The sequence below is a fragment of the Helianthus annuus genome, chromosome 13 (assembly GCF_002127325.2).
Source record: "Helianthus annuus cultivar XRQ/B chromosome 13, HanXRQr2.0-SUNRISE, whole genome shotgun sequence".
In the NCBI taxonomy this organism is placed as follows: domain Eukaryota; kingdom Viridiplantae; phylum Streptophyta; class Magnoliopsida; order Asterales; family Asteraceae; genus Helianthus; species Helianthus annuus.
The window spans coordinates 74,262,824-74,280,748 of NC_035445.2; the positions used below are offsets into that span (position 1 = coordinate 74,262,824).

Genomic DNA, 17,925 nt, shown 5'->3' on the forward strand with positions numbered 1-17,925 from the left:
ATGGCATTGCTTCCCAACCCAACGACACGGTCATCCATAGGAGTTCATCCTTGCCCATGGACAACCTTGGTGGGTTCCACACTCCTCCCTCACTTAGAATCTTATTATTTAATACTATTTTATATAAAACATATCATAATTGTATGTACATAACTACATAGGTTTACCTTAAGAAAGTAACACTATGATTCTATGAACAAACTTTTGTTCATAATATGTTCTTAACAACTTATTATCCCATATCACATTAACCATTTTCGAAACACCATGCCAAACACACCCGAACGTCAAACATCTCAAACCATGATTCATACTTCGCCAATCCACGTTGGGGCGCTAGGGGCACCCATCACACACTATCACAACCAATCACAATCTGACGCCTCATTCCATCACATTTCATCACACCACCACATACAAACCCACACCCAATCATGATCCTTAAATCAAGTTCCACGACTACAACATACATCACGACCACAAACATCACCGTCATGAAACAACTGCTTGTGGCGGTGTTTCACATTCACACTATCATCACGGGGGTTTTCACAGGGCGCCCCGACCGCCTTGTAATAGAAGGGTACAACTTTTTATACATATGGTACAAGTTGTATCAAGCAAACTTCAACCATCTATAGTATAGGTTAATGATGGAAATGGGATTTCCATGATACCTATCAAGGATGCATAAATGGGCATAATTATGGTAGAGTGTGACAAATGAACACACAATGCATTGATTTACAATTAATAACAAACGTATACACACACACATATTTATTCACAAGGTTCATGTGAGCTAAGCCTATAGGCTAGTGGTGCTACAAAAGATGCAACCATGGGTCCCATCAAAGCATAGTTTTATTGATCAAGGTTGCAACATGACGAGCCACCCACACTGAACCAGACACGGTGCAGCAAAAAGAATGGGTGTGACCCTCCTTTTCCACTTCCACTACAGCATCTGGCACTTGCTTTACCACCTAGTACATTTTTTTATTAAAATAATAATAATAAAATTGTTAGAATGTTACTGTGAAAGAAGGTAGGGGTGTGAATTTCTGACATGACACGAAGCTAACACAAAATCCGCAGGTTTAGGTTTAGTCTAAATGAGTTCGGGTCAGTTTCAGGTTGAACCCGCGAACTCGTTTAGCTAAATGGGTCAGGTTCGGGCCAACCTGGTAATATTTTTTATGTTATAAATTAAATTGGGTGTGTATTTCATGCCATAAAAACTTCAAAAATAGAAATTGACATAAGAATTATAATTTAAATGTGGACTGTATTATATACTTTGTATATTTTTTAGTAAATTTTAATTTTAATATATTAATTTGCGGAAAAAAATTAAAAAAATAAAAAAAATTTGGGTTGAACGGGTCATGTTCATGTCAACCCGCAAATATTCGGGTCGTGTTCGGGTTCATATATATGACATGATTTTCGGATTCGGATTTGTCTAAAATTTTCGGGTTGAACCTGCCAACCCACGAACACGGCCGTTTAGCACCCCAGTGAAAAGTAATAAGCTTTGATGCATAAAGTACAATTCATTATAACATGGGTTGTGGATTTTGGCATATGTTCTCACAAAGGTACAAAGTTTTAAGAAAGTGATATATGGATGATATCATAAAAACAATTATGTTTTCTTATTTTTTGTGAAATTTATTATTTAACCTAATTAATTTTACGGTTTAGTCCTTCAACTTGAAAAAATACACGGAAAGTCACTGGACTAATTTTTGTTTACTAAAGTCTCTAAACTTGTCTAAAATGAAGAAATATATCATTTAACATAATAATTTTACACTTTCGTCCTTCAACTTGTAAGAAACTACATGAAAGGTCACGAAACGAGTTTTTGTTTACTAAAGTCTCTAAACTTGTCTAAAATGAAGATGCTTTAAAAAAGAATTTAAATAATGACTTGTTAACTTTTAAAATAAGATGGTATAATCTTTTTTTTTTCTCAAAAACGTTTAAATATCACTTTATCAAATTTTAAACAGTTCAACTCTTAACAAGTCATTATTTTTTTAAATAAAAACCATAAGTACGCGCATTATAGACAAGTTTAGGGACTTTTTCGTGTGTTTTTTTACAAGTTGAGGGGCTTTCAACAAACTGAAAATTAAGTTGAAGGACTTTTTTTGTTAAAAACAAAAGAGTTTATTGGTTTTTATGGTATTAACCTAAATATATATTGGAAAAAATACAAGTTCTGTCCTTTATCTTTATACCACTTTTCAGGCGGTGTCTTTTTTTACGAATGTTGACAGGCGGTGTCCTTTACTAGGTATTTTGTTGCAAGTTTAGTCCTTTACACCCAACCCAGTTAAAAAACCTTGTTAATTGTTGACAGGCGGTGTCCTTTACTAGGTATTTTGTTGCAAGTTTAGTCCTTTACCTAGGCATTTTGTTACAAGTTTAGTCCTTTACCTAGGTATTTTGTTGCAAGTTTAGTCCTTTACTCCCAACAATTAACAGGGTTTTTTAACTGGGTTGGGTGTAAAGGACTAAACTCGCAACAAAATACCTAGTAAAGGACACCGCCTGTCAACATTTCGTTAAAAATGACACCGCCTGAAAAGTGGTATAAAGATAAAGGACAAAACTTGTAATTTTTCCATATATATTGGGTAAAGAAAGTAAGAAACTTTATATTTTCTTCATTTTGAGTAACCAACTTTCAACTGTTTAGTTTTATGGTAACCAAATTTCATCCCTTTACTCCTTTGGGTAGGTAGGTGTATAGCCAAAAACAGTCATTTCAAATTTTCAATTCAACATCTACTTCAAGTTTAACATTTACAAAAAAAAAAAAAAAAAAAAAAAAAAAAAAAAAAAAAAAATTGAAGCTTGTACCTTTTTAGGAAAAAAAAAAGATTGTCATATTTTTATGCAACTAGCCCAAACAAAAATCCTGAAAAGAAAAGCTATTAAAAAGTATGCATGCCAATGTCATCAATGGTTCACCTACCTCATCATGCATGTACAATGGGGCCCAATGATCATCATCACCATACAAGAATGCAATCTTATTTTTCTTTTTTCTCATAAATTCCCAATCTGGCACCTTTACAAGCTATATAATAAAGATCATGTTTAGCAAACAAGATTAGAATGCAGTTTATCTTTTAATCAACTCCATTTCTTGTACTTTTGTTTAGTTTAATTACAAGAAAATCATGAGATTAGTCATTTCTTTTTTTTGGGTATATTTATACGTTAGTATCCATGTCAGACAAGTTTTCGCCTATATAGTTACACAATACGTGAAATTATCTACTTTATGTTCGTGTATAAAAAAAAAGTACATGGATGGTCCCTGTGATTGACCAAAATTTTGGATTTGGTCCCTAGATTTCCAAAAGTACACGAATGGTCCCTGTGTTTTGCACTTTGTAACGTATTTTCCCCAACTTTTGCCAAAAGTACATGGATGGTCCCTGACTCCCTGTGTTTGCACTTTGTAACAAACACATTTAGTCCCTAACTTGGATCTGCTAAAACCTTTAGATTTATTAGATGAGGACTAAATGCGTTACAAAGTGCAAACCATAGAGACCATCTGTGTACTTCTGAAAAACTAGGGACCAAATTCAAAATTTTGGTTAATCACAGGGACCAAAATTTCAGGGAAGAAAGATTATATACCTCTTCAAATTCAGTCATGGCCAAATAAAGCACATTGCACATTGTATGATACTGAAACAAAAACAATAATTAGCATAAAAACATTTAATTATCTCCATTAAAAAATATATATACAAACATTCCATTTTGTGGATATAAACTTTTTAAAATGAAGTCAGAAAAGGACTAAAAGGACCACTTGAACAAGAAGAAAATAGGTCCCATACCAACTGACACAATAATTCTCAATTTGAATGCATAATTATAGATGTTTCATAATTATAAATAATGTCACATACTTTTCATAAACAATTAATACCAATTATATAATCTTATAATAAATTTTTCACCTTAAGAACGCCTTTACAAAGAGCATCGATAGCAGTAGCGGACCACGATTTCCCCAACGACATTTTTGCTATAAATCTCGATACGGAAATTGGTAGGAATCCTAACAATGCGACTGTCGCACTGATCAGATTAGATTGAAGCCGGGACCTGATATGAATATTAATTTTAATAATTAACATATCATTACAAACATGAAACGGTCAATAGGTTCTAAAAGGTTCGAAATCTTATAGAGAAGAGTAAAATGTCATTTTCGTCCATGAGGTTTGGACGGTTTTGTGACTTTCGTCCAAAGGTTTGTTTTTCCGTTTCCGCATCTGGATCCAAAAGGTTTGAAATCTTGTCATTTTCATCCGACTCGTAACTCCATCCAATTTTCTCCGTTAAACGAGGGGTATTTCTAGTGTTTTAGACATTTTTATTAAAATTAAAAAAAAAAGGAAAAAATACAAGTTTTGTCCTTTATCTTTATACCACTTTTTAGGCGGTGTCCTTTTTAATGAATGCTGACAGGCGGTGTCCTTTACTAGGTATTTTGTTGCAACTTTAGTCCTTTACACCCGACCCAGTTAAAAAACTCTGTTAATTGTTGACAGGCGGTGTCCTTTACTAGGTATTTTGTTGCAACTTTAGTCCTTTACACCCGACCCAGTTAAAAAACTCTGTTAATTGTTGACAGGCGGTGTCCTTTACTAGGTATTTTGTTGCAACTTTAGTCCTTTACACCCGACCCAGTTAAAAAACTCTGTTAATTGTTGACAGGCGGTGTCCTTTACTAGGTATTTTGTTGCAACTTTAGTCCTTTACACCCAACAATTAACAGGGTTTTTTAACTGGGTTGGGTGTAAAGGACTAAACTTGCAACAAAATACCTAGTAAAGGACACCGCCTGTCAACATTCGTAAAAAAGGACACCGCCTGAAAAGTGGTATAAAGATAAAGGACAAGACTTGTAATTTTTCCAAAAAAAAAACACTATTGAGAAATAAAGATCCACATCTGCTGACTTTCTAGTAATGACTTTTCTTATAAACATTAACAAATAGGTAAAAGGACGAAAATACCCCTGACTTAACTTTAAAAAAAAGGATGGAATTAACGAGTCAGATGAAAATGGCAAGATTTTAATTTTAAAATTTTGGATCCAGATGCGGAAAAGCAAACCTTTGGACAAAAGTCGCAAAAGTGGTCAAACCTCAGGGACGAAAATGGCATTTTACTGAAAGATAAAGATCATAAATTTTAACAGTAGAGATATAAATGGTAATTTAGTGGTGGGGTATGATGATTGTGACAATTGTTTTACCTTGAAATTTTCTTTATAATAGACTGTTGCTGAGATCTTGCATTTACTGCCAAAAATGGGTATAGAGCAATAAAATACGCAACCTGTTGTACAAGACCGAAGCATCAGAAGACAGCTCGTAAGAATTACCATATCATTCAATATTACAGGTGTCATGATTGGCGGGTCAGGTAACGGGTTCGGCCAAAACGGGTCATTTTAGTACGGGTCGTCAAAGCGGTCTAAGTTGAGTTGAGTTGCGTAGACTCACAAACGGGTCATCTTTGTTCATTTCTATAGAATATCTTTACAAAAAAAAAAAATTAGGACCGCAAACTAACCGAACGTTCAGCGAACAGTTCGTGAACCGTTCGGCGGGCAGTTCGTTTGTGTTCGTTCGTTTAATAAATGAACGAACACGAACAGAGGCCACGTTCGTTCATCTATGTTCGTGAACGTTCGGTAACGTGTTCATTTGTGTTCGATAGTTCATTACAGTTTTAGTTTTTATATTTTATTTAAATACTTCAAAATTCCGACAAATAAAATATTTAATAGGCATCAATGTATTATATATTTTGTTCGTGAACGCATGTTTGTGTTTGTTTGTTTGTTTCCAATTGTGTTCATGAACATTAGTTTGTGTTCATGGTCGTCCGTTTGCGTTCGTTGCCTAAAATTAACAAACGAACACGGACACATTCATTTCCTTACCGAACGAACATGAACATAAAATCTCGTTCGGTTCACGAGCAGTTCGTGAACACATATATTTCGTTAACAAACGAACACAAACAAGGTCTTGTTCGTGTTCGTTCGATTCGTTTGCAACCCTAAACAAAATTGTTAATATAAAAAAAAATCAACAAAACAACTGTGGAGGTCTTATGTCTTATGCATTGAAAATAAGCTTTGGGCAATTTTCAATCCGTTTGACCCATTTTAGCTAAATTTTTTCACCCGACCCGTTGAAATTAAACACAACTCAAACTGACCCATTCGTAAGTAAATGGCGGTTTCTTAAATGATCACCTTTTCAGGAATTTGTTTAAATATTTCCAATGACATAAACGACCCAATCGAGTGTCCCACCTGCAGAGAAGACATGACGTACCGAACTTAGGTAGTTGATGCAATAAGTGAGTCCGTTACTTCATTTATTTACAATAAAATGCAAGTAAAATAAGAAAATAAACAATATCATGTTTCATAAAATATAAAATACTTCATATATATTTTAACGCACCAAAATAAGAGGGACTTTAAGATCTTGCAATTCCTGCTCGATGAAATTGATCTAACGGAACAAGAAAAAAAAAAGATTAATAATGGCATTATGTCGATAAGCGGTTATTAATGTTTGGAGAAACAGAGTCTACTTTTATGGATTAAATTTTTTGGAAAATTGGATTTTAGTAATCCAAACTTTGACCTATTGGCCGAGATTAATCCCAACTAATGTTTACGGACAGTCCCAACTTTAACCATATTTTCCTAATCCCATACTGACCGAAGGTTAACCCAGTTAATTTTTGCTGATGTGGGCTGCCACATAAGCGGTCAACGTCAGCAAAACTTTGCCACATAAGCAGTCCACGTCATCAAAACTTTGACTTATTTGCCACATCAGTAGTCCACGTCATCAAAATGTTGGCTTTTTGCCACATAAGCGGTCCACGTCACCAAAACGTTGGCTTTTTGCCACATAAGCGGCCCACGTCATCAAACTTTGCCACACAAGCAGTCCACGTCATCAAAACTTTGACTTATTTGCCACATCAGTAGTCCACATCATCAAAACGTTGGCTTTTTGCCACATAAGCGGTCCACGTCATCAAAACGTTGGCTTTTTGCCACATAAGCGGTCCACGTCATCAAACGTTGCCACATGAGCAGTCCACGTCATCAAAACTTTGACTTATTTGCCACATAAGTAGTCCACATCATCAAAATGTTGACTTTTTGCCATATAAGCTATCCACGTCAGCAAAAACTAACTGGGTTAACTTTCAGAGTTTCAGTTAATATGGGACTAATGAAGGAATATATATTCAAGGTTGTGATTGTCGGTAAACATTTCCTGAGTTGGGATTAATCCCGGTCAACAGGTCAAAGTTGGGATTGTTAAAATCCAATTTTCCTATTTTTTTAAACAATTAGAATTTGCTGACATCACAAATGATTATTGGATCATTACAACTTCAAACAGCAAAAGCGCATCCAGTTATCCAAACACTATCGCATAATTCTAAAATAATGAGAAAGATTACCTTGTGATCTATTTGTTCCTTTAATGTGAACACATTTCCGTGCTCCCAATCCTTAAAAAATCAAACAAAATCACGTAAATATCTCGAAGATTTCAAACCATACTGGATCATTGGGTAAACATGTATTTTCATAACGAAGAATTCGGGTTAGAAAAGATCTCAAGAAATATAACACACGACCGAACTAAAAATTTTGTTTTTTTGTTTTTTTGCTGGAAGAAAGAAAAAGTTTGTTCATTGTTAATAACTTTGTTCGTGACATAATTAAAAACATTTATTTATTTATTTATTTATTTATTTATTTTATTTTACCCAAAAAAAAAACATTTATTTTAGCCGAATATAGAATATTATTCCTTTGAAAAAGATTCATCATTTAGCTGACCGTGTAGCTAAACAGAAGTGTTTGAAAATACAACATAACAAGTTGTATATACGTTCCAATTTCCAAACACTAGATACTGAAAAAAATGCACAAATTGGATAAAATTACGGCTTGTAACACTATAAAGAATACCTTTTCCGAGTGTGATATATGCCCAATTGCTGACCATAAACACAAGCAGTCAAATTACGAAGTTGATCGCTAAAAAACTAATAAAAAAACCAACTTGATTTAAAATTAGTAACTGAAAAAAATGAAAAGGAGCCAAATCTCACCCGTTATAGAAGCGGCCTCTCCCATTTGCTCATAAAGGGACTCCAAAAAATCGGTGTAAAATGAAATCACTCCTGTATTACCCGAAAGATTGTTTATCAGAATAATTCATTAAAATTAAGCATAAAACATTGGTAGGGTGCTTAAATGATCATATCAGGTATGTGAAGGGATAACACTCCAAATGGTCCAATTCAGGCACGAGATATTCAGGACCGGTGCGGAAAATACGATGGTGATTCGGTATGCGCGATGCAACACCGGTTCAGATCGGATAATCACTATATTGGAGGAAACTAGATAATGACCCAACCAACTCACCATTTAAAACCATACTGACTCAAATAAACTACCTACTCTTAGATATATATTTAGAAGATATATTATTTGTATAGATGGTATTGATCTTATGTAATTGTATGGTGATTATGTTTCCTTATTATAAGTAGGTTATGATTGTATCTCTCCCTATATAAAGGGCTGATTATTATCAATAAAGATCATCAAAATTATTCACCATAAACTCCTTTATGGTATCAGAGCTACGGTTCTGACGTTCCCTTCTCCTACCGTAGCTTTTATTTTCCGGTTCCTCTTTATCGAGAACCTTTCATCCCAGCCACTGATATTAGTTTTCTTTTCTTCCAGCCGATGATATAATACTCTATTATATATCCAGCCAATAACTAATATAGTAATATCCCTTATTATTTTTCTTTTCTTCCAGCCAATGATATAATACTTTATTATATATATCTAGCCAATAACCCTTGATCTCCTAACCTCAATTCTGTCCGCCCCCAACTACCCTCAATTTTGTCCAATATCTCCTAACCTTGATTCAAAGCCCATCGACGATTATTGCAAATAACTTAAGGATCTTGCAAATCAGCTCGCTGATGTTGACCAACCAATAACTGAAGACCGTCTGGTCTTACAACTTGTTCGTGGCCTATCCAAGGAGTTCGATACCACTGCTTCATTAATTAATTCCCAGGCCGCAGATTGGGACACAGCCAGGTCGATGCTGAATGATGAAGTCATCAGACAGGCCGCTCGACAACAGCAATCTTCCACGGTTCTCGTAACCCCAGCCGCCTCTCAATCTCCGCAACCGGCTGTCCCCAGTAATCAGTACCAGCAGCCCCGTGACAGCAACAATCAGTACCAACAATCCAGCACTCAGTACCGTGGTCGTGGTCGAGGACGAAACGGACAGCAGTCTCGTAGCAGAGGAACTCGCGGCCGGGGATACAGAAGTAATAATTCAAACTGGACCTTTCAAAACTTCATGGGCCAACAATACTACCCACAGTGGGCTTGGTGGAACACACCGCCCTGCCCATACCCGACCCAGCCCAATGCACCTACACAGCCACCGTCAGCCAACTTCACAAGCTATTCGGCCCCTGCCACCTACGGCCCAAACATGGCAGCCCCTCATGTCACAGGCTGCAATGCTTTATGTCCATCAGATTTAAGTACCGCCATGAACATCAATCTCACCTACACGGACCCGACCCCACACATGGATACAGGTGTTGAGCGTCATGTCACTGACAATCAAGGTATGATTCACCACCCTGACTTATTTACTGTTAACACTAAACTTTTAGTCGGCAACGGAGAGTACTTACCAATTGAGGGCTCTGGCACTGGTTACCTCCCAATAAACAACCTTACCTATATTCTCCCTGACCTCCTTTATAGCCCCCATATTATCAAAAACTATTGTATGTCCGCCGTTTTACCCGTGATAATAATGTTTCCATTGAGTTTGATCCTTTTGGTTTTTCCTTGAAGGATCTCAAAACGGGACGACTCCTTTCCCGCCACAATAGCACAGGCGCTCTTTATCCAGTCACTCCTCCAACACTCCCACCGCTAGCCTGCTCTCTTACAGTTGCTACCTTACCCTGGCATGACCATCTTGGCCACCCTGGAAAACAAGTTTTTGATATTTTGTCTAGAAATTTTGGATTATCATGTAATTCGAACAAACTTTCTCCTTTTTTGCAACTCTTGTCATCTAGCTAATAGTAAACGTTTACCATTTTATGAATCTAATTCATTTACGTTTGCTCACTTTGATATGATACACTGTGATTTGTGGACATCTCCCATTACGAGTAAAACGGGCTATAAATATTACATGGTATTGATAGACTTTTCAAACTTTGTGTGGGTCTACCCTTTAAAATATAAATCTGAAACCTTTACCACATTTACCAAATTTCACCGACTCATAGCCATCCAGTTTAACCGATACATTAAAACCTTTCAGTGTGACCTGGGGGGGGGGGGGTTGATAACCATGCCTTTAAAGACTTTGCACACCAACACGGTCTTCTATTCCGTTTTTCATGCCCTCAAACCTCTTCCCAAAATGGAGGAGCAGAGCGCATGATTCGTCGGCTTAATGACATCATACGCTCCTTACTTATTCATGCTCATCTCCCACCATTATTTGGGTCGAAGCCCTACATACCACAACCTATTTACATAATATACTTCCTACCAAACGTTTAAACTTTTACACCCCCACCTTTGCCTTATATCTACGTCACCCCACATACGACCATTTACGCATGTTCGGATGTGCTTGTTACCCCAACACTTCGGCCACACAACCCCATAAATTACACCCTCGTTCCGTGAGGTGTATTTTTCTCGGGTACCCCCCCCCCCGATTTCCGTGGATATCGGTGCCTTGATCCTACCACCGGGAAGGTCTCCATCTCCCGTCACGTTACATTCGACGAAAACACCATCCCCACACGCACGTCCAAATACACTTTCCTTGATGATACTCTCCCACTCGGCTTCACTTTTAGCCCACCCGTACCCACTTCCGTTAAGCCTCCTACTCGCTTACACTCCACCTCACCATTCCAATACACCTACACACATCGGCCTAAACCACCTCAGCCACCACCATACGCTCCCACCCAACACCCAACTCATCCCACGGCACCCACCACCTCAGCTCAGCCCCCACCACCGTCAAATACACCACCAGCTGTACCACCCCAGCCCACTAACACTCACCCAATGACCACCCGATCCAAAGCCCAGCGTAGCTTTGTGGCCCAAACGATCTCCCCGGTACCCACATCTTACACCAAAGCCTTTGCCGACCCTCATTGGATGTCTGCCATGCAGGCTGAGTTTCGTGCTTTACAGGAAAATGAGAAATTGGAACTTGTCCCCAGACCGTCTGATAGACCGGTCATCAGGTGCATGTGGCTTTTTCGCCATAAATTTAAGTCCGATTGGTCACTTGAACGTTACAAAGCTCGACTGGTGATTAATGGTAAGTCACGAACTGTGGGTATCGACTACGAGGATACATTTAGTCCGGTAGTAAAACCAGCTACTATATGTACCGTCCTCTCCATTGTTGTTTCCGTTCTTGGCCGATTCATCAGTTAGATGTCAAGAACGCTTTTTTGCATGGCAATCTGAATGAGACTGTATTTATGCATCAACCCCCATGGTTTGTGGACAGGCGATTTCCTAATTTTGTTTGCAAATTGAAAAAGTCTCTTTATGGCCTTAAACATGCGCCTCGTGCATGGTACACCAGATTTGCCACATTTATATTATCACAGGGTTTTCGAAGCAGCGTGACAATTCTTTGTTCACTTTTTCACGGGACTCTCAAACGGCTTATCTGCTTTTATATGTTGATGATATTGTGTTGACAGCTTCATCTAATGATCTCTTACAGGAAGGTATTCGCATGCTCTCACAAGAGTTCGCCATGACCGATTTGGGTCAATTGCATCATTTTTTGGGGCATCAAGGTCACTAAGTGCTCGGATGGGTTATTTTTGGACCAATCTCAATATGCAAAAGACATTTTATCATGTGCCTCTATGTCATCTTGCAAACTATGCACCACCCCTGTTGACTTATCCTCAAAACTAAGTGCTTCGGATGGTCCCCTTTTTCCTGTTCCTACTCTCTATCGCAGCCTTGCCGGTGCCTTACAATATTTGACGTTTACTCGTCCAGACATTTCTTATGCTGTCCAACAAGTTTGCTTGTTTATGCATACACCTCGTGATCCGCATTTTGCGTTTCTAAAACGCATCCTACGGTATTTACAAGGCACAATTGACTATGGCATTCGGCTTCGCAAATCTACTACAGATTCTTTAGTTGCTTATTCGGATGCAGATTGGGGTGGTTGCCCGGATTCCCGCCGCTCTACTAGTGGATACTGTGTTTTTCTTGGAGATAATTTAGTATCATGGTCCTCCATGCGTCAGCCCATCATCTCACGTTCGAATGCTGAGGCAGAGTACAGGTGCGTCGCTAACGCCGTGGCGGAGACCACTTGGCTACGCAATCTACTTCTTGAGTTACATCTACCGCTTCATAGAGCTACAGTGGTTTATTGTGACAATGTTTCAGCCGTATATATGTCGGATAATCCGGTCCAACATCAACGGACGAAACACATTGAGATTGATATTCATTTTGTTCGCGAAAAGGTTTGTGTTGGGGATATTCGCGTTCTTCATGTGCCTTCCCCTCTTCAATATGCGGACATTTTTACCAAAGGCCTTTCCCGTCAGTTGTTTCAGTCCTTTCGTTCCAGCTTGAGCGTCTGTCCTACGCCCGCTCAAACTGAGGGGGAGTCTTGGCGATACATATTTAGAAGATATATTATTTTGTATAAATGGTATTGATCTTATGTAACTGTATGGTGATTATGTTTCCTTATTAGAGGTAGGTTATGATTGTATCTCTCCCTATATAAAGGGCTGATTATTATAATTAAAGATCATCAAAATTATTCACCATAAACTCCTTTACCTACTAATATGACTTAATATAACTACTGTGACCATCCCACGTCAGCATCCTAAGTGCGCATGGTTGAGCTGGACGTAATTGCGCGTTCATTATTGTTGTGTGTGTCGTGCAACCCATGAAGACGGAAATTCTATGCACCATCCATCCTCATGCACGTGAAGTAGATTTCTAGTAGTTAGTTTTGTGATGGATGATTAGTGGATTAATAGTGGGTGGTTGTTTATTTAATTTGAAGAATAATATTAATTTTCTAATACATAAAAAAAAAGTTCATTGTACGCTTTATTTTTCTCAGGCCCTCGCTTTTTTTGCGCCTTACGCCTAGGCCCCAAGCGAGGCCTATGCGCCTTGAGTGCACCTAGCGCCTTTAATAACTATGGATAAACCGGCCCGTGGGCTCGATACTAAAACCCTAAATACTATAGGTTCCAATAGTTTTTTTGTAAGGCTATAAATATTAGCCAGTTTATTATGTTTGCAGTCATAAGTATTATGAATTGATCTCCTAAACCTCTCAATTATTTCATGCTTCTTTCTGTTCATCTTCTTCCCAAATTGGTTCAAACCCAATTTGATACATTATCACTTTTTGTGAAAATAAATACATAAATTTTGCTTTTGATCCTATGATTCCTATATCATCTAAGTGTATGCATAATAAAAGACCACACTGCCTGCCCCCATGGGCGAAGCTTTTAAGGGGCGGGAGGGGGCGGCCGACCACCCAAACTTTTCGCTCAGTAGTGGAGAGTATGTAGTTTTGCGTATAGAAATTTTTGGATATATACGTTTTCGACCCCCGGTTTTATAGGAACTTTTAGGCCCAGTGACTTCCGCCCCCCGGTCGGAAATCTCAAGCTTCGCCACTGCCAGCCCCCTACAATCCAAAGCGAAAATTACCTACATAAAATTTTCTTTCTACCAGAAGAAAGACGCATGGTACTATGGTAGAACTAAGAAGAAAAGTACTGGTATCGGGAAAATCCGTGATATAGGGTCAAATATCGGTGAATATCACCGATAATATCGGTACTGATATTCTGGCCGATATCTCACCAAGGGACTGGATATTAACTACATAGCTTTATTTCCCTAGCCGCCCCTGACCACATGCCACGTCACCTTAACCGTTTAGGTCATCTCTAAAGTATATATATATAACGCTGGCAAGCTCAAATTAGGTCAGTATGCTTCCCGATAGATATCCATCTACCAATACCATACACATAATACTAATTCTCACACTAGAGCATGGTCACAAAGAAACCACCTTGTCTCTCTGTGGCGAGGCTAACCGGTCTTGCTGTGCGCAGAAATTATTCATGATTATACGTTAATGAAGCCGACGAAAACTTCGGAGACAAAACACTTGGAGATATTTTGAAGCTACAATATGAGAGCTTGGTTTAAAAAAGTGTGCCTTAGGCGCAAGGCACACTTTAGGAGAGTCAAAGTCAATCGTTGAATTTAGGGGCTGAAGTTTAGGAAGTAACTCTTTTATTTTTCATTTAAGTATTTCATTTCATCTTCTAGTTTTCTATGTCTTGTTTATTTGGAATTGGATTATGTAGTGTTTTTGTATCGAAGATTAGCCTCTCTCGAATCGGGCCAACTATCTTAATATTTCAATAAATCAACCTCATGTTTCCGAGTATCTATCACGCAGCAAGCTTTTGACAGCATAAAGCGCTTTTTGAATTTTTTTCAAAAAGCGCACATGAAGCATGATTTCTTGGCAGAAAATCGACCCCGAGGCGCGTGGCGTGCCTCATGTATTTCCCATATTTTGGTGCAGCAGGTTGTTGTACAACATGCTTTTCAGGTTGCACATGTACATAATTCCCATATTAAATTAAAACATATATAAAGCTTATATGTCTCTAAATATCGGGTAAATGACGCTAGAAACCTATAGGAAATATATAAAAAATTGTATAATTATTTGCGCATCGTGCGAAAAGCGGTGCACTTTTGCGCTTGGCGCTTGCCTCAGTTTTAGACCTTGTCGCTTTTGTGCGCTTCCCGCTTTCAAAACCAAGTATGAGAGTCAAAAATTTCACATATGATCAAACCTTTACTTAAATACAAGATTTATAAGGTGCTCATAAGATCATATCATATATTATTTGTTCTACTTACACTATTTTCTAAAAAATCCAATGTTGTGTACAAAGATTTACCTGGATTTCCAGGAACAAAAAGGATATGAAATCTGGGATTTGTGGGATGAATCTCAACTAACTCTGTCTTCCTACTGCATTCCCCAAATCAAAAAAAAAAAATTTGAGATGAATCATAAATACAAAACCCATGAAAGATGAAAGATAAAAATCAAAACTTTTGCATACCCAGAAACGTTGCAGAATCTGAAATTGGGAAGAGCATCTGATTTGGGGCGAAGTAGTTGTGATTTCTCATGACCCATTTGAGAAATCTTACTGCTGATAGATGCAATTGCAGAACTAAATTGAGTGTTTGTTGAATTGTTAGTTTCTTTCTTGATGAAAATGTTTTCAGATGAATTTGAATCGAGAAAATACCTGAAACGAATTTGGGGAGTGAAAGAGAGCATCACCGGCGGACCCATAATCAGTAACATACTTGTACGTTAACGTACAACTTCAAGAAGCATAACCCAAGTTTTTTTTTTTTTGTGACACCGGGCGCTGTGGCCAAGGTCGACTATTCAACCGCCGCCAGCCTCTTGGCTCTCCCCAGATGCGCGGAAACCCGACCTCTACCCGGCCGAATGCACGACAGTGGAATAATCGGTAAAACCTCACATCCCATCCAAGTCGAATCGGCGCCACCCGTATTCGCTCTTTACCTGGATGTCATAGAAAATAATGAGAAGAGTGGGAATCGAATCTGGGTCATAAGAAACACCAGTTCTTTCCCTAACCACCCCACCACTACATCATTGGCCTATAACCCAAGTTCCTTCGCTAGGGTGGGAAAACGAGTCGAGCCCATGCTCGAGCTCGATTAACTTGTGAGGGCTCGAGCTCGACTCGTTTGTAGTTTCTCAAGCTTGAGCTCGGCACGTTTATTATATATTTTAGTTAATATATTAAATAAAAATAATATGAATAATAGACTTAGGCTCGCAAGCTCGATATTAGTGGTGTAAACAAGCTCATAGGCTCGAGAGCTACTCGTGATCAGTTCGGTTAAAAGTTCGAACGAGCCGAGCCTTCACAAGCTCGACCATGAAATAGAGCTCGTTTAGTTATTTAGCCCAAGTTCGAGCCTAAAATACAAAGCTCGTTTAGATTCGCGAGCTTAAACGATCCCAAATAAAGTTTGAGTTTTTTATATATAATAATAATAATAATAATAATAATAATAATAATAATAATAATAATAATAATAATAATAATAATAATAATAATAATAAGAGTAAACTGCAATTTTACCCCCTAAAGTTAGGGATCATTGGCATGTCTACCCCCCTAACGAAATAATTGCAATTTTACCCCCCACTATTCACTGTTATGTCACAACATTACCCCCTGTTAACAGATTCTGTCAAGTCAACGTTTGTTTTGACTGTTATAATGTGTGAAAAGTCGTTTTTGCCCTTGTCTTATTAAAATTATATAAAAAATCAAGAATCAACACAAAATAAAAATTCTTCATCATCATCAGTTCATTCCAAACCCAGATCAGTTCATTCTTCATCTTCATCATCAGCAGTTCAATCGTTTAATCGTTGTGTGCTTCTTCATCATCATATTCAAACGTTTTTGCCAGATCAGTTCATTCTTCATCATCATCATCATCATTCCAAACCCAGATCATCATCATCATCAGCAGCAGCAGCAGTCCAAACCCAGATCAGTTCATTCATTCATCATCATCATCATCATCATCATCATCATTCCAAACCCAGATCAGTTCATTTACATTTGAAAGAAGCACACAAGTTCAACATCATCAGCAGCAGCAACAAATCCAGATCCACAACACAAATCACAAAATCAACGAAACAAGTTTATCATCATCAACACAAATCACAAATCACAAATCCAGATCCACAACACCGTCCGATTCGCCGCCGCTGAGTTGAATGAGATGCAACGCCGCCTGCATCTCCGGCCTTGACCACCACCACCATCAACTCCACCACCACCGCCTTCTCCTCTTCTGACCACCGCCACCATCAACTCAGCCACCACCTCCTTCCCCTTTCTCACCACCGCCACCATCAACTCAGCCACCACCTCTTTCCTATTCCAAACCCTAACCCTAGCCGCCTACAGTGGTTCCTATTCCAGATCTGGGTTATTAGATGATGTAGAAGTTGGAGTGGTGGCTAGGGTTTGTGTGCTTCTTTCTTGTCGCAAATGAACTGTTGCTGATGATGATGAACTTGTTTAATTATCAGTTCATTCCAAACCCAGATCTACATCATATTCAAACGTTTTTGCCAGATCAGTAATGAACTGTTGCTGATGATGAACTTGTGTGCTTCTATCTTGTAGGAACGACGTTGATGGTGGCGGTGGTTTGAATATGAAGAATGAACTGCTGTAGCAAGAATGAACTATCACCCTCACCTGGGATAGTGGTTTGAATATCACTGCTGTAAATTCCAATCAATATGATATTATATGAAATGGTGCAAAGCCACTAAGTAGGATGTGGTTTGAATATGAAGAATTAACTGCTGTAGCAAGAATGACAACGATGGTAGGTGAGAAGTGGGTGCAAGAATCTGTAGGCTCCATGGTTTATGAGGAATCGATTTAATGGTTTTGAATAATAATAATAATAATAATAATAATAATAATAATAATAATAATATAGGGTAAGATTACCAAAATACCCTCACCTATAAGGGTCAAACAACGTTGACTGTTAACAGGGGGTAAAAGTGCGACATAACCCCA

General features: G+C 38.1%; 1 protein-coding gene across 3 annotated transcripts; it reads right to left on the minus strand.

Moving 5' to 3' along the window:
* Positions 1 to 641: 641 nt before the first annotated feature.
* Positions 642 to 15,682, minus strand: LOC110898177 (lipid droplet-associated hydrolase). 3 transcript variants are annotated; one of them, XM_022144933.2, is made up of 13 exons: positions 15,574 to 15,682; positions 15,382 to 15,495; positions 15,214 to 15,287; positions 8,212 to 8,283; positions 8,069 to 8,097; positions 7,552 to 7,602; positions 6,528 to 6,578; positions 6,314 to 6,373; positions 5,303 to 5,385; positions 3,996 to 4,143; positions 3,667 to 3,717; positions 2,990 to 3,094; positions 642 to 986 (listed from the first exon to the last, which is right to left on the minus strand). In XM_022144933.2, the coding sequence occupies exons 1-13, from the start codon at positions 15,630 to 15,632 to the stop codon at positions 852 to 854; spliced, it is 1,032 nt and encodes a 343-aa protein (XP_022000625.1). In that variant the 5' UTR covers positions 15,633 to 15,682; the 3' UTR covers positions 642 to 851. The 3 variants fall into 3 exon arrangements, with proteins under 3 accessions (XP_022000625.1, XP_022000626.1, XP_022000627.1); XM_022144934.2 differs by having other exon boundaries at positions 15,382 to 15,474; positions 15,574 to 15,680; XM_022144935.2 differs by lacking the exon at positions 2,990 to 3,094 and having other exon boundaries at positions 666 to 986.
* Between the last annotated feature and the right edge of the window lie 2,243 nt (positions 15,683 to 17,925).

Excerpts from the sequence above, each read along its gene's own strand:
- LOC110898177 (XM_022144933.2), bottom strand. The coding sequence starts at position 15,632 with ATGTTACTGATTATGGGTCCGCCGGTGATGCTCTCTTTCACTCCCCAA. Across the intron at positions 5,386-6,313 it reads TTAAACAAATTCCTGAAAAG|GTTGCGTATTTTATTGCTCT; the intron begins GTGATCATTTAA and ends CTTGTACAACAG. Across the intron at positions 4,144-5,302 it reads ATTATAAAGAAAATTTCAAG|GTCCCGGCTTCAATCTAATC; the intron begins GTAAAACAATTG and ends TATTCATATCAG.